Below are 20,169 nucleotides of genomic sequence, written 5' to 3' on the forward strand. Positions count from 1 at the left end.
TTGAAGAACCAAATCCTTTGTGCTCACATGTAGGTGTTTCTCAATACAAACGTGATTGAGAAAGGTCGGTCCCATTCGGAGGTGCAGATTGAATTACAGCGTTGTGAAATGGCAGAGCGGGTTTTCAGCGGCGTGCGGAACGTTCAGACTATTTTTCGTGTCTGGTTTGGATAACTCAATGTTTTAAAATCAAACCAAATGAGATAAATCAGCTGCAAGCCATAGTTAGCATTCATCAGACAACTTAGTCTGGGCGCTGGGGCACCGGCTGGCTCCACCTCTAACTGCAGGCTTTCCCCGTTAGTAACGGGTGGATGTGAATCCTTGGTGATGCTGTGCTGCAGTGCATGGGGTCTGAGCAGGACGTGCTGCTGGCTGGCACAACCCCACAGCCCTGTGCTGTGCCTTATCCCTGCTGCCCACATGGTGGGTTATAGAGGAAGGACCGCGTGCCTTCAGAGCTGTTGTTTGTGATGGTGAATCGAAGCAGCGAGGTGTTGTAACCAGGAAGCAGTGTGTGATTTCTGGGTTTTCCTTTCCTGGAGGTTTCCCTTTGCTGGAGGAGCTCTGCTGAGCGCGTTGCTGCAAACCTCTTCCTGCTGTCCACCTTGCAAAAAAACCACTATTGTTGCCAAACGCACCTCAAAGAGCACCCAGCCTTCCATCCCTGCTCCCAGCTGGGATGGCTGCAGTGCTCGCTCAGCTCAGGGTGCAGGTTGGGGAATGATGGGAGCTGCAGGAGTTCCTTGCACACCCACTGTCATAATGTATGAGCTGGGTGTTTGCAGGGCCAGCAGGCCAACCTGGCACACCAGGCCATTCAGTTCTGCTTTCCAGCATTCCCCTGGTGCTTTTAGCCTGGTGCAGGAGCAGCCTGTTTTCCTAAATATCAGCTCTGCTGCTGTCGGCCACCAAGCAACTGCCAGGGCTGTGCCATGTCTGTACCCACGGCCATATGCTCAAATAGGGCAGAGGGAAGTTTGCTGCCCTGAACTGCAGCAGCTTGAGAATGGAGCAGCACTCCTGCATACAAATGGCTTCTTTTCCTTCTCTTTGGGCAAAGGCTGTGAATGGAGGCTGGGCAGCACCCTGCCTTGTCCTGGCACTGCTGGGAGGAGAAGAGCTCCTTGGGTTGGGGTGGCACAGCCCAGCAAAGCAGGCATTGCAACCTTGAGGAATCTTGTAGGTCTTGAAAGTTTTAATTAAAAACCTGGCGATTCAGGGGGTGTTTTGTTTTGGAGGGAACGTCTTCATTTCTTTTGCAAAAGAATGAAATGAAACGGTGGGTATTTTGTTTTATTTCATTTTATTTTTTAATATTTCTGCGTATTTATTCTTCGACACGAAGCATTAGAAAATAATTGAGTAAAACAAAATCCACAAGGCTTCAAATTACCTCCAGCTTAATGTTTTATTTAAGAGGTTTGCTAACTGACATTCCTTATAATGAATTAGGTCACCCAGCTCTAAAGAGCGTTGCGGGTTTCCTCCTTTCCATTTCAATGTGAGCTCTTCCCGTGTGCAGGCACGGCCGCTCCGTGGCTCCCGGTCCCCCCAGCGTGCAGAACCTCGCTCTAATTACTCTCAATCACACTGGTGCAAATGAATATATCCATGTTTGGAGGATTGAAACTGTGTTGTCATGGCAATCTCTGTAAGGTCATGAGAAACTCATTGATATTGTTCGTCTTCTCTCCCGGGAGACCTCGTCTACCTTGGCCGAGCGATGGGTTGGGGTGTTTTGTCTGATAACTTTAAAGCATAATATGGTCCCAGTTGGGCCGAGGGGGCCCTGTGCTGAATAGCACATTTGTGTTCTGAGAGGGGCGGCTGTGGCCAGACCGGTTGGGCGCTGGGGAATTCGGTTACAGCATTTTGGCTGCGGGGCCCCATTCTGTGTGTTGCAGAATGCACAAATAGCCCCATTCTGTGCTGGGTGGCTGCGAGCGCTCAGGTGGCACCGAGTGTGGGACAGCGGGCTGGGCTGCCTTCACTTTGTTATGGGAAGGTGAGAGTTAGAGGAGCTGGTAACTAAGTGATTTCAGGTGGGTACCTGTGTGGGTCTGCGCTGCTGTCAGCTGGTGCTGGAGGAAAAGCACTAGGGCTGAAATTTGAGTGGAGCTGAATTAAGGAGTTATCCAAACCGTGGTTAGTGTGTGTGTATGAAAGAAAGCCCTTTGTGTGTGTGTGCATGGCAGGAGGGGCAGCACAGCACAGGGAGAGCTCACTGCATGAGCACGGAGCAGGAGTTGGCTGCTGTGACGCACAGGGTTGTGGGTTTGGTTTTGCTGCTTTTTGCTTTAGAAAACAAGCAAATAAACTAGAAAACCAAACAAATAAACCCCAAAAATACATAAAATCAGAGCTGTATCTTATTGGCAGAGAGCTTCTACAGCATCTTAAGTGTTAAACTAAATTCATACACCTCTTCACTGGGGCTGTTATTCAGGCCTCGTATGTGCTTGCGTGGATGGTGTGGGTAACCTGGTTTGAGAGTTTAAGATCCATAATGAAAGTCAAAGGAATTACTGCTGGCCATTGGACAAAAGGGAGCAGCTGTCCGGGCTCTGTAGGTTGGGTGTTCATTGCACATCTGTCCTGCAGCCACTGGAAATGCAGGGCCCGGCTCAGCCCTGCAGCTGATGTGGATGGTGGGCTCTGCTGTGGGTGCTTCAGCTGCTCCTGAAGGCACAGAGATGGTGTCCCCAGCTGGGGGCTGTCACCCCAACCCACCTCCGTGGCACTGCAGGCGGCACAGAGTTCTGTGGGGCTGAAAGGCTTCACGTTATAGTCGGGTAATTGCTGTAGTTAAGGAAAGGTTCCAAGTGTAATTAGGAGCTGGATTAAAAAAACGACCACAGAGGAAGCGGGATTTCAAACTAAAGACTTCTCTACATTTAAGAAAGTCAATGGTTTTTAAATGCTGTTCTGGACCCCACTGTGGCCCAGCGATACCCCCACACTGCAGGGCTACCCTGACCTGCTGGGCTTGGGGTGCTGCTACATGGTGCTGCTGTCAGGAAGGCAATTAACTACAAGTGCTGTCACATTTGCAATGCCTCCAAACCCCTGCGTTATTCCCCGTGTTGTTTTTGTTGCTGGGTTGCTCAATACAGGCATGTGCTGCACTGCTTTGGTGACAGCAATGCAGGGTAAGCCACATTTTTGGACAACCTTTTGTGACAATTTCTTCATTTCCTGAGCGAGCTCAGGCTTCTCAGGCTCTTCTTCCTCTGCCACAGAGACTATTTGCTCACACAAAGTTCTTCATTGTAATAGGGGAAAAAAATCAATTTGATTACTTTCATGTCAGCATGCATGTCTAATGGCTCAGAAGTTATTGCAGCCATAAAATATACAGTATCATTCCTCTCTCACTCTGAGATTTGACAGGATTAATATAGTCAGCATGAAATCTTAGTCATAAAGCCGACCATAAGCGATGGTAAAATTAGCCGCTGAAATCGTCTGCTTATGGAAGAGCATCTTCTGCTTTTCCTTCTGGGAGCAAACACTGCAGGCTGGGTGCGTGGATGGGGCAGTGCAGGAGGGCTCTGGGGTGTCCCTGGGTACACAGCAGTGGCACACTCCTTTATCCTTGGGTTTGTGCAGAGCGTTGCCTTTCAGGGCTAAACTTACTTAAAAATTCCATTAAAAAATAACTTTGCTGCACACTGGTAATATTCCCTGAAACACAGCCAGAATGTAATCATGTGCTGCGTGGGAAACAATGGGATGGGAAGCAATGGGACTGTTTCCCTCCGAGGGTCTGTGTGCCCCATGCCCATGTGGGGCTGGGAGCAACACATGAGGGCACAGTGGCTGCAGTGCCCCCAACCCCAACAGGACCCGAGGCAGAGCAGGTGCTGGTCCTGCCTGTCCCAGTGTCCTGGTGGCTCTTTGGGTCAGCAGTGCTGGACCAACAGCACACCAGCACAGCAGGCAGAGGGCTGTATGCTGGGCACTGCTGGGCTGTATGCTGGGTGATGGCACTGGGCAGAAAGCACGTGGCACACTGGGGCTCTGCAGGGTCTCCAGGTGCCAGCTGGGCATCTCATTGATGCCTACACACCCCAGAGCAGTGTGGGCAGCAGGAGGGGGGGGACGGCAAGGTGCTCGAGATGGAGCTGCTGCAACTCTTCCATTTTAATAATAGATTACCATTAGTGTCCGCCCGATATAACGCACGCCTCATTATTGCTTACTCAGAATAATTCCTCCTTATAGAACCTTGGAACTTTATTTGCTGAGCATCAAATATGCAGCAATGCATGAATAGTTTGAAGCCTCGATCCCCTCAACTCATACAGAGGGCTTTTTTTTTCTCCCCCCCGTACCGTGATTGAAGTCAAATTAACATATTTACCTCCAGAGCTCGTTAAAAGATTCAGGAGGTGGTTCAGAATCGTGTCCCATTGCTGGGCCTGATGCTTTGCTCCCTTTATCAATAGAGCCTTGCAGACCTTTGACTCTCAGCCCCACACTCCGCTTCCTCCCCAGCGCTCAGCAACAGATGGGAGCGGTGTTACAGCCGCCACGTTCCCTAAAGGAAACACTTTGTTTTATTTTATTGGCTTTTTAGGATGGGGGAAAGGGAGAAGCAGGGAGAGGGAATGAGTTATAATAAATAACACAGAGCCCTGGCTGCTGTTTCAGTCTGCAATAAGGAAAGGTGTTGCAGCGCGTTGCTGCCGATGGGTGCAGGCTGTGCATTGCTATCACCATGCCAATGGGTGCAGGCCGTGTTGTAGCTGCGGATAGGAGATGCTGCAGCAAATCTTCCTGCTCTTGGATTAGGAAGTGATTGCTGCAGATGTTGTTCCTTGAGCGATGGGTTAATACTCGGTGGTTAGCATGGGGTAGCAAAAAAATAAACCACCCAAACCCACAACGTATTTGTTTGAGGTTTCTGGCTAATTGCCTCGTAAGTATTGCAGAGAATTGCAGCAGATTTCCTGGCTTTTGCAATTGGGATGGGTCAAGTCGAACTGGTCAGAAAGATTTGAAAAAATATAGAAAGAAATGGAAGAAAATATAATAAGAGAGAAGTCACGGCAAAAAGCAGAAGGGTGCCAAGAGCTCAGCTCTCTGCTCAGGCACCGAGTGAGGCCAAAGGGGTCAGCCCAGCACTGAGGCTCCATTTGAGGTGCAGCACCAGGCACCAGTGCACACATTTGGCTTCCTGAGTGTAGCACTTCAATATTTTCCCAGGCAGGAAAAAAAACCATTTGCTTTTCATGCAAAACATATAAATCTTGGAAAAGTTCCCAAAGTTGTGTGTTTAACTGCTCAGTTCTGTGCATCTGTGGAAGGAGGGTGTTTATTCCTGTGCATTAGTTTTATTTTGCTCTTTAAGGGCAGGTTGAAGTGTTTGCATGGAGGATGTTTCCAGCGCTGGGGATGGCCAAGAGCAAAGAGAGAGGCAGGTTTAGAAGGGACAGCTTCACCTTGCTGTGATATAGGGTTGTTGTGGCTGGAGGCTTCTTCTGCTTAGAACCATAGAATCATTGGAGGTGGAAGTGACCCTTGAAGGCCATCTGGTCCCACTCCCTGCAATGCACAGGGACACCCACAGCTCCACCAGGTGCTCACAGCCCTGTCCCCCAACCTCAGGTGAATGCAGGGATGGGGAACCATCACCTCTCTGGGCACCCTGTGCCACTGCTTGTGTTAGGAATTGTATTGAAACCTACCTGCTTGCTGGTTTCCCTTTAATCCTCCCATGCTGTTTGTTTGTTTGTACACCTTTAGCTTTGCTCCAGCTGAAGTCCCTCCCTGGGGCCAGCACAAATCCTCTGTCCCAGCCCCAGGCTGGGAAACTTGCTTATTGCTTCTCACCTCACTCCTATCTGCTGAAGGCATGGAGAGCAGCTTTGCCATAGCAGTTCTGTTTGTGTTCGTGGGAGGGGGGCAAGGAGGGACCCCCAGCCCCAACAGCACCACCCTGCAGCACTGGGGCTGACTGCAGAAGGATCCCTTCCTGGTCTCTGCATTGCTCCTTCTGCTCACCTTATGGGAGACCACAAGATAACTGCAGAATTACACCTATATGCGCATACAGGACGTAGGATTTTGTTGTTGTTTTTTCTTTGCATAAGATGACTATTCTTGAAGCGTCATCAAATCCTGGAAAACCCAAATCTGATCATCTCCCATTCTCCCACGAGCACCTTTCCTGCTCAGCCCCGAGCTGCTCCTGCACCCCAAAGGAAGGATGGAACGGGTGCTGGCAGAGGGGACCTAAGGCATCGCAGTGGCACTATCCCTGTGCTCCATCCCCACACCTGTCCCCATGCCCTGACCCAGTGACATCTTTCCACACTGCAGGGATAGGATGGGGGGAGCAGCAGGGGGGAAGTTTCATGCTGCTGCCATGTAATCCTGCCGTGAATCAAAGCAACTTTTTACAAAACAAGATTCTCTCGCTGTTGCAAAAGAGCTTTGGGGAAATCTGGTTTTTGTGGTTAAGGATCTTAGTCTGATGCACAAGGAAAATTATGTGTAGCTTTTATTTGGCCCAAAGGATTCTTACAACATTATCCGTATTTCCTTTAATTTGTGGGATTTCTAGTAAATGGGCTTAAAAATAGGTCCGGGCAAAATGCCAGGGTACATATGAACAGCAAAAGGAAAGCTCTGCACGCTGAGCGGCTCACTTTCACTTCTCCCTCAATGCCAGCTGCATTAACTGGGAACAGGGAGTAAACACTCACCTTTTGGGGTTAAATGTAATTACCTCTCTGGAATTCTTTGGAGGGAGATGCTGCAGGAAAGATGCATTCGCTGGGTAATGGGACACACGCAGTGTTTGTGTCGAGCTGGTAATACGGCAGTGGGAGGGAGCAGTGTTGGTTGCTGGGCTGGCAAAGGGCTCAGAGCCCTGCAGCAATGGGATGGTGGGGCAGGGAAGGGATGGGGCAGAGCACAGCAGTGCTGTACACATACAGTGTGTGTGGTTCTGGGAGCTGGGAAGGTCTGAATGGGATGACCCCATAGCTGGTGTGTGGGAATCACCTCCAGCATCCCCAGTATGCACAGAGCTGGGTGTGCTGGGGAGCTCCCAGCCGAGCACTGTGACAGCTGAGCCCATCCTTCAGTCTCACCCCTTCATGGTTAAGGTTCCCCAAAGAGCTGCTTTTATTTCCCAAAGCTTGCAGTTGAGCGCATGGCTGCGGTGTTGGTGCAGGTTTGGGTGCAGGATGTTGATAGTAACCCTGCTTCTATAACAGGGCCATCCAGCTGCACCTGCTTAGAAAGCCTTTTGGATGTTCTTCTTTAAAAAATAATTGCTTTGGGGTTTATTTTTTTATCTTATTTTATTTCTAATGTTTTAACAGAGAGGCAGCAAATTTAATATCTTCTGTCTTGGCTGTGTTGTGATTTACATTTGATTTTAGGCATAATTAGAAATGCAAGTAGAGCGCTTTGTGTTTTACCTCTGCTTCAACTATTTATGGCATGATATGCAAATGGAGCAAGCTATGAATATTAAAGATCAGAGCGTGTTACAAAGTACCACCACCTTTAAGGAGTTGGGTGCGGGCACAGGCCGCCTTCCCCTTCTCTATAGGTCAGTCCGTGTATCCTGCTGCAGTGCCATCATCGACCTTTCAAGGTGCTCTGCAGCACCAGGAGGGAATCTTCAATGTGTCTCAGTCCAAATGGAGCAGCTTCCTATGACTGCGAGCCTGAGGGAAGGGATCTTGCTGTTCTCACCACTTAGACCTATTTACATAGCATTATTTTGGGTTTGTTGACACATCTGAAGTCACATGGAGAACAGTCTTGTATTCTGGGCAGCGTGGAGCCGGGCACTGGGGCTGTATGGCTTCAAATGGGGCTGTGGGTGCAGCAGGGTGCACTGTGGGGGCAGGGGATGCAGTGTGTTGCATGTGGGGAGCAGTGTGTGCCCTGGGGATAACAGTGTGTGCTATGGGGAGCAGTGTGTGCCCCAAGGATCAGTGTGTGCCCTGGGGAACACTGTGCTTCTCTCCTCCAAGGCATTTAAATTACAGATTTTGACAGAGAGGATTGTCAGCACTATTCAAAACAGTGCAGGAATTCTTTTGAAATGCCATGGAGCTGCTCTGCAGCAGTTGGGAAGTTTGACACGTGAGAATTTGGCCCAAAAGCTGCCACCAGGGCTTTTCGTCCTTTACATCTCAGTTCATCTGTATGCAGCGTCCTGCACTGCCCAGCACAGCCCTGGGGCTCAGCATGTGGGTCTGGGGCTGCTGGCCTGTGGGTCCTCCTGTAACAGCCCCAGATAGCTTTGTGTGTTAAAGAAAAGAAGGATTTCCTGATGCTCGTGGCCGCGCATAGAAAAACCAACCAATAAACCAAATAGGGATTTGGAATCGAGTTGTGATCGGCTGGATTATTTATCTGTAATCATTAATTGTACATCCTGTTGATGGCGTTAGGCTCAGTTCCATCTGCAGCGTCACATGAACATGAGCCAGCGCTGTGCCAGGGTGGCCAAGGAGCCAAGCAGCATCCTGGCTTGTGTCAGAAGTAGTGCAGTCAGCAGGAGGTGATGGTCGCTGTGCACCTGCAGTGCTGTGTTCAGTACTGGGCCCCTCACTGCCAGAAACACATCAGGGCCCCAAGTGTGTCCGGAGATGGGCAGGGGCTGTGATGGGCTGGGGCTGCTGTTGGTTCTGCTGTGCAACCTTCATGTGTCTGCTCAGGGGCTGTGGGTGCACACTGTGCTGTGGAGTGGGGGGCTGGGACCCGACCTTCTTTATCTGCAAGCCTATCTTCCCATTAAGGATCAAGCTCAGATGCAATTGTAGCTTCACTTTAGAGAGCACTAAAAGTTTAATGTAGAAACGTTTTCCTCCGCCAGAACTTTTTGGCAGCGTCGTTCCCTGGTGCTAAAATTCCTCTGGAGCTGCAGGGACGCACTGCCCTCCAAGGGTTAATGACATCATCCCGACTGCTTTTCCTTTCCAAAGCAAGGGGGAAAAATCTGCAGGCAAAAATCATTAATGGGAGGCAGCGATGGAAGCAAAGTTTCCCTCCCCTCTGCAGTTTGGTGGCAATAGGCTGTGCGGTAATTGAAAAGTAAAGCAATGGAATGATCGGCTCCTGTCCAAACGGAGCATGACTCTTTTTTTTTCCTACAACCTCCATTGCATCAGAACTCGGCAGTATTCCTGGTGTCCTCATGTGTGTTAATGCTGACTCACAGACTAACTTGCACAAGAGGGAGAAAAAAAAAAGCCAGCAGGCAGCAGCTCCACCATACTAGGTAATGAGCTCTCGCAAGGAGCGGCGCTGCTGTGCTGTAAGCTCTTCTAATTGACCTTTTAAGATATTTACCTTATTTTAAGGCTCTCCATTCCGGCGTGGCGTGGTGGCACGGCTGAGCCATGCATGTTATAGGTGCTGCCGCTCGGCTGTTGTGTGCGAGGAGAATGCAATTCAGCATGACACTTGTCTTTCTGCTGCGTTACTGCGGGCTGCCTTGGGATGGATGCAGGCAGCGCGTGCTGCAGCGGTGGCGGAGGGGCTCCGGGTGCTTTCTGCTGCTCCTCGGGGTCAGCCGGCTGCTTTATTGGCTTCTAACAGCCCCCAATTCTGCAGGATAGTTTGATTTCCCAGCCCTGCATCTCCTTTACCCTCAAGCTGCAAAAGAAAAGAAGACAAAAAAAAGAAAAAAGAAATCCTTGTTGCCTTTTCTATTCCTGCATGTCTTTGCTTGAGAGCTCTTTAAAACAGCGATGGGGAGGGAAAAAGAAAGAAAACCAAAGGAATCGGCGATGCTGGCGGTGGCACAGCGAGGTGGGAGCTGCCCGGAGGGGTGACCCGGTGCTGCCGCTCACCTTGCAGCATCACGGAGCTGCGGGCGATGGGAGCTGACAGCAGCGCTGCCCTGCCCCGCTCTGCTCCGCTTCCCGTGCTGCCTTCCAGCCCGCTCCGTGCACGCTGCTCCTCTCCAAGCTGTGTTTCGCCTCGCTAAGCCGGGAGCCGCTCTCTGCTGCAGGGGTTGGGGCTGAGCGCTGCTCGCGGCTCTCACTGCAGAGCTGCGGTTACGGTGCTGCAGCACAGCTGCTCCACAGCCGGCCCTTGGCTGGCAGCCCCTGCCCAGCGCAGGCACTTTGTCTGACCCCGTCCCTTCTTATCCTGTCATTACAAGGGGGGGACGCAGCCCCAGCCCTGCAGCTGCTGGTCCTGAGCAGCATCCCCATGGGGAGTCCTGCTGCTACAGCACCTCCCAGCTCCGGCCCCGCAGCCTGAAACCCAAGTGTGGGATTTTTTTTGTAATTATCATGATTATTGTTTCAAATGGTTTTGATTTTTCCTCTCTCTCTACCTCTGCAGAAGAAAAGAAGGGTTCCTATCACTGCTGGGTCCCCAGGGATGTGGCTTCACCACTCTCTTGTGCCATGAGCGCTCAATGGCCTTTGTCCTCCCATAGGGATGTAGGGCAGGGACCCTTTGTAGGGCTCTTGTGCCTTTTTTGGGGCTCTTTGAGCTTTTTTTCTTGGTGGTGGTGGTGAAGTCTCCAGATCTCATTGTAGGTTGGCTAAGGAAAAGATGATTTAAATGAATTATCTAATTATTTCGGATTACTCCCATGGGAGCTCTGATGGCAGCATCGTATTCCAGATCGATGCCTTTCTCTTTGCCGGTGGCTCACCCTGACCTCTCAGGCCTTAGAGAAGAGAAATCCTTCAGGACTGAGTGAACCTGCACGGAACATGAGAGCTCACAGTGCTGCACCGTGCAGCAGCCAAAATGATTATGAGCTCTTGGTGACAAAGGCTGTGACTTCATGGGATGGCGCAGAGATGAACCATTTCCCTTGGCCTGTATCAGAGCTCAGCTAAGAGGCTTCCACTGGAAAACAAAGTGATGCCTTGCTTCGGTTGTCGCATACCTTGCATAATTCTTAAGCACTTAAGGGGTGTTTGAGTTTAATTGGGTTTTGCCTGAGGTTTTGTGTTGGTTAGGAGCTGGTCAGTTGTTTGGTTGGAGTGATGCTCCCAATCAGTTTGGTGCTGTTTTGCCCCCCAAAAAGGAGGAAAAGAAAAGGAGTTGTTGAAGTTCGACATTATGGCTCATGTTGCATCCACTGCCTGGTCATGGTGCTGACTTGTGGCTGCTGGTCGTAGGGATGAGAGTTCTGATGGGGAACAGGTTCTGCTTGGCTTTAGGACTGCGTTGGCCCTATTTATTTGGTGACCAATAGGGAGGTGATGGAAAAGAGGAGGAGGAAGAAAACCAACAGCCCTGGGCTCCTCTTGGAGTCACTTGGGCTTTCAAAAGCTCACTGGGATTTGCCTGCATCCCTAGGTAGCATATCCAAAAACCAGCTCGGCTTTGGTGATTTTTGGAGAGGTGGTTTGTAGAGCAAATTCTCAGCAATATGAACAATTCTTGTCTATTCTACCTGCTCTGACCCTGCAATGAGGCACATGGGAACCCCATCAGTGCCTCCTGGTGCTTGGGGTGGGGGCATACTGGGACCTGTAAGTCCATGCCCTGTGTGCAGCGAGGACAGCCAGGCACTGTCCTCAGAGTAGAACTTAACACCCCGTGCAGACACTGGGGTAGAATTTAATGCACCAGGGCAGGAGAAGTGGAGTCGTGTGTGCAAAAATGGGGAGGGGTTGAGTGGCAGCTCTGCACCCCGTGTCTGTGTGTCTGTTCTCCCCACCCCATCTTTGTCTAAGGGTGCCACAACCTTTAATCTCCTAATATTTCCCTGCCTGCCACCATCTGAGCAGGGCCATCGAAACAAATCCTAGGGCAGCAATCGAAATAAAGACGCTCTGGGCAGAGAGATAAGTAAGCAAAGGGAGGCCCCACCCTCTTTCCCAGAAAATAGCACCAAACATGCTCAATAAACGCGAAGGTAATTTAAAATCGGAATCCAGGAGACAATGTGACTAGGATTTCATTACTTAAGCAAATGGATTTGCTTTTAGTGGATTCAGCCACAGACTGAAAGAAGCTTTCCCCAAGGGGTAAACATTTTTCCTGCATTTGAAAAGCTTTCTTGTATGTTATGGGGGGGGGTGGGGGGAGGTGGATCATTCCTGTGGCTGCCCACAGAGCACCTTTATTTCACACTGCCCCGGGTCACTCCCATGTGCCCCTTTGGGGTGGCTGGTGTGGGGTGTTCGGGTGCAGGGCTTGCAGGGACTCAGTGTGGGATAATGGGCTCAGGGTGCTGCCGTGTGGGGTATTGGGCTGCAGGATGCTGGGGCTCAGTGTAGGGATGCTGGGGTGTGAAGTGGTGGGGCTCAGAGGGGGGATGCTGTGGTGTGGGATGCTGGGGGATCAGTGTGGGGTTGCTGGGGGGCAAGTGGCTGTGGCTTAGTATGGGACTTGGTATGGGGATGCTGGCTGCAGGATGCTGGGCTCGGTGTGGAGATGCTGGGGTGCAGGTTGCTGTGGTTCAGTGTGGGGCTCAGAGTGGGGCAGCTGTGGCTCAGTGTGGGGGTGCTGGGGTACAGGATGTAGGGATGCAGGATGCTGGGGCTCAGTGTGGGGATGCTGAGCTCATTATGGGGATGCTGAGTTCGGTATGGGTATGCTGGGCTCAGTGTGGGGATGCTGAGCTCAGTATGGGGCTCAGTGTGGGGATGCTGAGCTCGGTGTGGGGATGCTGGGCTCATTATGGGGATGCTGGGCTCATTATGGGGATGCCGGCTGTGGGATGCTGGGCTCGCCGCCCCTTCCCCAGCCCGAGGAGTCACCAGCAGCAGTGCCAGCGCTGCAGACTGTTTGGAATAGTTTAAATGCTTTGACACTCTGGATGTACTAGATGGCAGGGGAGGCAGTTTACAGCGTAATTCATATGCAAAACTGCACTATAAATTTAAAACCTGTCTCAGTTGCCGTGGCACCACTAAGCATTTCATCAGCATACAGTACAGTATTTCTGCCATCTTTGTTTGCATTGCAGTGACTCATCAAAAGTCTGTCTTGTACCAACACTGAGAGCATTCCTCTGGCACTGATATTTCTCTGTTTTTAAAGCTTCGGTTTGAAACTGGCATTTACTTCAGGTCCCTAATCAAAGGGCTCTATTCATCGCAGAGAGCAGCCTGAATGTTAATCTGCATCCGGCCTATTCATTTAGATGCTATGCACTGCCGTGGAGATTTGACTTGGTAAGAGCTTGAGCTCCAGCAGATAGAAGCCGAGGGCTCCGCGCTGCTTTCCTCCCCGAGCGCTCGGCGTCCCCACACAGTGCGGGGTGAGAGGAGGGCAGGGGACCCCCGGACACTGCTGGAAGGTACGTGCCCAGATGGAGAGGGGGGGGCTGCCAACTTCCTCGCTCGGGAGGGCTTTATTGAACCGTGCAGATAGGATGAAATTGGCTCCGAGCGTTCCCTTTTCTTCCTGTTACCCCGTGGCCTTGCGGATAGGACTTTTGTTGTTGTTTTTTTATTCCCCCAGCACTGGGAACAGAGCAGCTCTTTGTGGGTTATTTTCTTTTCGGAGCAGCTTTTTGGGTTTTGATTTTTTTTTTTTTTTCTCTCAGTCTTTCTCAGATTAACTTCAGTTTTGTTTTGTTTTGTTTTTTAAGTGATGTTCTCTGGAGCTTTCAGTCCTCCTTAACCACAGTCTGTACTCAGCAGTATTGACGGCAAATGGGATTTTCAGTTGTTTAATACCTGTCCGACTGCTGCATGGAACCTGGGGGGGGGACACAAAGGGGGTGGAGGGTTATGGCTGTGGGCTGCTGAATGCGCAATGCTTTGCTTTGCTGGACAGGAGGCACTGATGCTGACCACCTCGGCAGTGCACAGCTTTGCACACCCACCGGCTCCACGCGCTCATCACTTTTATTGAGGATGTGAGCAGCCCTGAAGTGCTGAAGGTGGGGGCTGCCCTGGGCTGGGCCGGGACCCTCCCACTCTGTGCTGTGCTGTGGGGACTGCGCCCTGGCAGCACCCATCCTGCCGCAGTGTGTGAGATAAGCGGTGTTTTGTTTGGGGCTCATTCTGTTTAGAAAGGGTTTAACTGTTAAAATGCTTCCTCTTTCTGGTGCAGAAGTGAAGGTTGCTTTAGAAAGTGCTTTGAGATGGGAACACTGACGGAATCCTGCCTTTATCTCGGGCAAAATGGCACTTTGCTTCGTAAATGTCTTTTCTATAGTTTCAGTGTAGCCAGCGGCAGTGGTGGTGCTCCTTATGTAACACTGCCCAAGGTCTGTCTGCTCTCTGTGAGCTTTGCTGTGCTCTCCTCTCCCATTACGGGTCACATTTTCCTGCATAAAGTAAACCCCTGGGGGAATAAATCAGTGGGGTTTATTTAAACAGACCGCAACTTTAAGGAAATGTTTGAGTTTTGGAACATCCCTCGCTATCCTCCATGAGCGTTAAGAGCGTTGATAAGCGATTTTATAAGGCATTGCTTTGCTGCGTTGGCTCCAACCACGGCTCGGAGCCGTTCTGCGTTACTGTGTGCCTCCGAGCTGCCTGAAAACACTGTTCCTCTCTCCCTGCCTTCTCCCTTTTTCAGATGTGCCCTACTTTGGATACCCCTGCATTGAATGCCTGAGGAGCTCCGGCGGATCCTGAGCCATGTCGCAGATGTTGCACATAGAGATTCCCAACTTTGGGAACACCGTGCTGGGCTGCCTGAACGAGCAGCGCCTGCTGGGGCTGTACTGCGATGTCTCCATCGTGGTGAAGGGCCAGGCCTTCAAGGCACACCGTGCCGTGCTGGCTGCCAGCAGCCTCTACTTCCGAGACTTGTTCAGCGGGAACAGCAAAAATGCCTTTGAGCTGCCGGGGACGGTGCCCCCTGCTTGCTTCCAGCAGATCCTCTCCTTTTGCTACACCGGCAAGCTCACCATGGCGGCCAGCGAGCAGCTGGTGGTGATGTACACGGCGGGCTTCCTGCAGATCCAGCACATCGTGGAGAAGGGGACAGACTTGATGTTCAAGGTGAGCTCGCCCCACTGTGACTCTCAGACCGCCATGATCGAAGACCCCTCCTCAGAACCGCAGAGCCCCTGCAACCAGCTGCAGTCGGCCTCGGCGCCCTACGTCATGTCCCCCTCCATGCCCATCCCTCTCCTCACCCGTGTCAAGCACGAGAGCCTGGAGCTGCCACCAGCCGCCGTGCCAGGCCTACCTGCCAAGCGGCCCCTGGAGCCAGGCGCACGCGATGGCCCCGCAGGAGCAGGTCCTGCTGCCGGCCCGCTGAAGCTGTCGCGTGTCTCCTACTATGGGGTGCCCAACCTGGCCTCCCTCCTGCCCACCGTGCAGCAGGTGCAGTACTCGCAGGGGGAGCGCACCAGCCCCGGCGCCAGCAGCATTCCCACCACTGACAGCCCCACGTCCTACCATAACGAGGAGGATGAGGAGGACGACGAGGCGTACGACACCATGGTGGAGGAGCAGTACGGGCAGATGTACATCAAGTCCTCAGGAGGCTATTCTGGTAAGGAGCACGCTCTGTCCTTTGGTTTTCTGCTCTCTATGAGGTTTTGTTTGGTGCTTTTGCAGTGGGTTGGGGCTGGTTGGTGGGCTGGTGGCTCTGTGGCTTTGCTGGTTTGCAGAGGGCCCAGTGCTGGGACATCCTGAGGGCAGCGGGCACCTCCGAGTGTGGCACAGTGCCACTGCTCATGGCCGTGTTCTCTGGTGCCTTGGGTCACCTTCTGGGCTCTGTGAGGTGGCCGGCCTTTTGAAACATGCAGTGCAATGTGCTTGTGTCCCTTCCTCCAAACATCATCATGAAAATCATCCCCATAGATGTTTTTTGATGGGCACATCTGTGGGAAGGAGCACAGGAGGACCGCTATCCCCATACATGCACTAACAGCCATTCCTCTGCCAGGCCTGTCTGGTGCACTGGAGTCAAGCAGGGAAAAGCACTTGGAGTCCCACTGATATCATTTTATTGCTGTATGGGAGCAACCACAACCATGACTCCTCGCAGTGGTGATGCTGTTCCGCCATCAGAAATATTTGCTGAGTGAAGGACCCCATAAACCTCTGTGCTGTGTCCCCACCACAGTGCCAGGGGATGGGAACAGGCTCTGTGCAGGCACAGGGCTGTGCCAGCAACCTGCCCTCTGATACTGGCCTCAGGCTGAGCCGAATTCAGGCTGCTTTCCTCCACACCGGGTTTGTTTTTATTTTGTATTGTGTTTTCTGACTGTAGAGCACGCAGCGAGTAATATGGGCTTGTCCTCAGTGCCGAGCGCTCGGAGCATTATTCTTCAGAGAAACGGGATTATAGCCTTGTGTGCCGTGTTTGCCTTTAACCGTCATGGGGCCAGTGCATAGGGAGCAGCAGAACAAAACCCATCCTGCGGGCTGCTGGGAGCTTGGGGCAGGGGGAATGCTGTGCTGTAGAGCAGCTCTGAGAGATGCTCCAAGGCCTTTGAGCATTCCTGGGCATCCATGAACCCTTTGGTGTGTGTGCAGAGGGGCGTCCTGATGAGGGGAGGCTGTGCTGCTTTCTCTGGGGGCTGTTAGGATGGAGCTGTGCCCCACACAGGGCTGCGCTGCCCTCAATCTCTTCCTCAGCCACACGTTTTGAGGGGAGTTTCCTGTTTTAATGAAGCCAGCTCTGGTATCGGGCTTCCCGGAAAACGGGGCACACACAAAAAGAAGGAGATTAAAGAAAGAAATAAAACCTAAGCTATTCCATTATGGTCGGGACTTGTCGAGCTAACTGTGTTTTAATTACTCAGGATAAACCGTACCCTCAAAAGGTGCAGAATAATAAAACCATAAGATGGAAGAGAGCGAGCCGGCTAATCCCGCTGCTGGCATGGAGCTCCTGCAGCCTCACAAAGGCCGGGGGGGGAGGGGGCAGCAGCTTCAAACACATTGCCAGGGTTTCCAGGAGCCCCGTTTGGAGAAACAAAAACAAAGCAAAGGAGAGCGCGGCGCATCAAGCCCCGCGTTTCAGGCTTTTATTTTTCTTTTCCTCCCTTGATTTCTGTGCTTTGCCCCCACCTGGCAGTGCTGGGGTGGCCCTGACAGTGGTATTGCCCAGTGCTTAGCACGGAGCCCCAAATTCAGGCTCGTCTGCTCACATCCAGCCCAATTCTACGTTCGGAAGCCATCCCCACAGCCGGGCTGTGAGATGCGCACCGTGACCTTGGCAAAGGGCTTTGCTGGGAGGAGAGGAGCGGGACGCAGCCCTGCTTAAAGTGCTGAGAATCTGCAGTGTGAACCTGAGGAAAATCCCTGCGATGCGGGGAAGGAGCTGCAGAGGAACACGAGGACAGGTGCACACCTGGAGCGCCGCGGTGGCAGCGCCGCAGCAAAGCGCCTGATCCCATCCATCGCTCCGGATGTGGAGCTGCTGAAGCTCAACGAGGTTCCTAACATCTAACGGGGAGAAACACGCAACTCAAGGAGACGTTAAACAAAAGCCAAAGTATTTTTATCCCTAATTACAGCGCCGTGGGCCCGCTCTGAAGTGGGCTGCGGCAGGACGTGCAGATGCGCTGCTCTGCGCACTGCTCCCGGCTCACTGCTCGCAGCTGCGACGCGCTGATGCCGATGGGAAGCAGTGGGGTTGCGTGAGGTGAGGGTTCGACCCCTCTGCCTGTCACTGCTTAGTGTTTTTAGGGGGGTTAGATCTGGATACAGCAAAGCTCCAGGATGGCAAAAGGCTGGGCTTGGAAGTTATGAAATCTTACACTGACAGGAGCGCCCGTCATTAAAAATTCATCTAAAATAGCCATTATGGAAGAGTTGTGGTAATTAGCTGAGAGAATAGTTTTCTCTCCTGGCCTCTGATTCCTGGCAGTGAGGATGGAGGGCACAAAGCAGCCCCGACCCGCTGCCATCCGCAGCCAGCAGGAGCAGTGCAAGCAGTGGAGCTGGGCAGGACGATGTCACCTGCGAGGGATCAGGGCATCTTTTAGGACTGTAGGGCAGCTCCTGTCCACTAACCAGAGTGTCCCCCCTGGTTTTTCATGGGGGCTGTGGTTGCACACACCCCATGCCCCAGGTCAGGCACTGCTGCCCTTTTTAGGCATTAAACTCATGGCGGTTTCCCCCCCGTAAAGCACAGATGTTTAATTTTAGGCTGGCAGATGTTTCACTCCTGGCTGAGGTCTGCAGCGAGGCAAGATAGGGGTATTTATAAAGCAGTAATATTTTTCCTATACTAATTCCAGATTACCTCCCTGTATAAATAGGTCACAAATCAAATCTCTGCATTCCAGCACGTTGTTATACACGTCCTGTTTGTGCAATGTAAACCAGCACAGGGCAGGGCTGTGCCGCTCCGTGGGCTGTGCTGTGCTGTGCTGTGCTGTGCTGTGCTGTGCCAGCTCACCCCAGGGATGCTGCGGTGGGGTGAGCCCTTGGCCTGAAGGATGTAAGCTAACGGGGTAAAGCTGTTCAGGGAGGAACTTCTCAGGAGAGAATGTGAAAATGATCCGTGCGTTGGCACAGAGCAGATGGAGGTGATTCTGTAGCCGTGGGCTCGTGACTTGTGGCTTCCCATTGCAGCTCTGCGCCCGGGCGCTTCCCACTGCAGTGCTCTCTGCTGCATCCTCGCAAGTTGCAGATGCAAAATGAAATCCGTGCCTGGCGAGCAGCTCTCTCTGCTTCCTCTGCAGCGCTTCCTGCTCCCCTGGCTGGGGTGGGCTCTGTCCAGGCAGAGCTGCCCCAAACAATGCCCGGCATTGTTCGTGTTGGAAGGAGCTGCTGCCCTCTGAAGATCCACATTAATTAGCAGCGAATACTGTCCTGTTCTTCCGAGCACAGTGGCCAAACAGAGTTGCTTTCTTTGAGAACATGGGAGCAAAGTGTCCCTTGTGCTCTGCATCTTTACATAACTGTTCTGTGCCATGCCGGCCGTCTGCTGGGAGCAGTCCTGAACCTCCCAGGGCTTGTTGCTGGCACTGAATTTGTGCCTGTGTTGGATGGAGGCTGATCCCAAAAATGAGTTGTGCCCACGTGTAAGGAAAAGTTGGTAGACAGCAAGACAGGGGTGACCAAAGTGTGTTAGTGGATTGCCCCGGATTTGTTTTTTAATGGGAAATTAGTGTGTGAGCAGTGGTAGATGTGTGTTTGTCCCACCTGCTGCAGGGGCTGGCTGCTGCACTGCACTGCTCGCACAAGGATGTGGCCAGGGGGACATGGCATGTGCAGAGCACTGCTAATGGATTTCTGGGGTCTACAAAGCCCTTCAGGCACAGGTAGCACAGTGAGCACCAGCCCTGTGCCAGAACCCTGCCTGCCAGCTGCTGCTTCAGGGCTGTATGGGAGCACAGAAAGCTGTGGGTGAATGTCGGCTTTGGGTGTGTTTGCTCTGTGTGCTGCCCATTATTTTTGGGGTGCAGCAGAAGTGCAGCAGTCCCTTCTGTTCCTGCCTGCACACTGTGAGCACAGCTGTGCCGTGATGGAGAAAGGTGCAAGCCTGGAAGCAGAAATGTGGTTGTTCTGCTCTTCTTGGTCCCGAATCATGCAGCAAAGTGCTGTGCTGGGATGATGCAGTAGGTCGGTCCCATCCATGCGCTGCAGGGCTGCCTGGTGTGCCATTGCCTCTGAATGGGTCTGCAGATGGGGCTGTTGTATGTGGAGAGGGGAAATGTCACCTGAGCAGGAGAGTTAAGGTACCAAAGGAGGTATTATGGAATTTGGGTGATCTGTTGCCTGTTTTGGAGCCCACTATTGGGTTGCCAGCCCACCCCAAGGATGCCAGAGTAAGCTGTCTCTGCATGCAAACCCCATTTGCAGGTGGTGGGGGGCAGGTGTGGAGAGCTGCTTGCCCACACCGAGGAGTCATCTGGAGGCAGGCAGAGCATCACTGGGTGCAGGAGCCTTCCGTGGCACCAAGCCCCTCTGTGGGCTGCACTGCTTCCATCCAGGGCATTCTTGGAGAAGCTGCAACGCACCCTCCTTGTGACACTGCACCTCCCCCATGCACTGCATTAATCTTTTTCCCTTTTAATTTTGAAGTTGCACAAGAAAAGCCGGAGCAGATCCCGCTGGAGAACCGCTCCTGTGTCCTCATCCGCCGGGATCTGGTTGCCCTTCCAGCCAGTCTCATCAGCCAGATCGGGTACCGCTGCCACCCAAAGCTCTACTCCGAGGGGGACCCAGGGGAGAAGCTGGAGCTCGTTGCAGGTAATGAGGGGCAGCACCTCTTTGGTTTGGGAACTGCTGGGGATCTCTGCTGTTGGTCTGCATGAAATGTGTTCTTCTTCCCATGCCGCTGCAGGAG

General features: G+C 52.3%; 1 protein-coding gene and 1 long non-coding RNA gene across 3 annotated transcripts in view; one reads left to right on the forward strand and one right to left on the reverse strand.

Moving 5' to 3' along the window:
- Positions 1-20,169, forward strand: part of NACC2 (NACC family member 2) — a 36,237-nt gene that overhangs the window by 8,769 nt on the left and 7,299 nt on the right. Inside the window, exons 1-3 of one of the 2 annotated variants that reach the window (XM_015878890.2) lie at positions 13,134-13,252; positions 14,485-15,411; positions 19,905-20,072. In XM_015878890.2, the coding sequence (XP_015734376.1) occupies positions 14,547-15,411; positions 19,905-20,072 (1,033 nt within the window). In that variant the 5' untranslated portion in view covers positions 13,134-13,252; positions 14,485-14,546. Of the gene's footprint in view, positions 1-13,133; positions 13,253-14,484; positions 15,412-19,904; positions 20,073-20,169 lie in introns of those variants that run through there. The other variant, XM_015878889.2, reaches the window with a different exon arrangement.
- Positions 7,183-10,259, reverse strand: LOC107321723. Its single transcript, XR_001558656.2, has 3 exons — positions 9,828-10,259; positions 9,325-9,630; positions 7,183-8,971 (listed from the first exon to the last, which is right to left on the reverse strand). It is a non-coding gene; the product is annotated as an uncharacterized LOC107321723 (long non-coding RNA).

The sequence above is a fragment of the Coturnix japonica genome, chromosome 17, assembly GCF_001577835.2.
Source record: "Coturnix japonica isolate 7356 chromosome 17, Coturnix japonica 2.1, whole genome shotgun sequence".
NCBI lineage: Eukaryota > Metazoa > Chordata > Aves > Galliformes > Phasianidae > Coturnix > Coturnix japonica.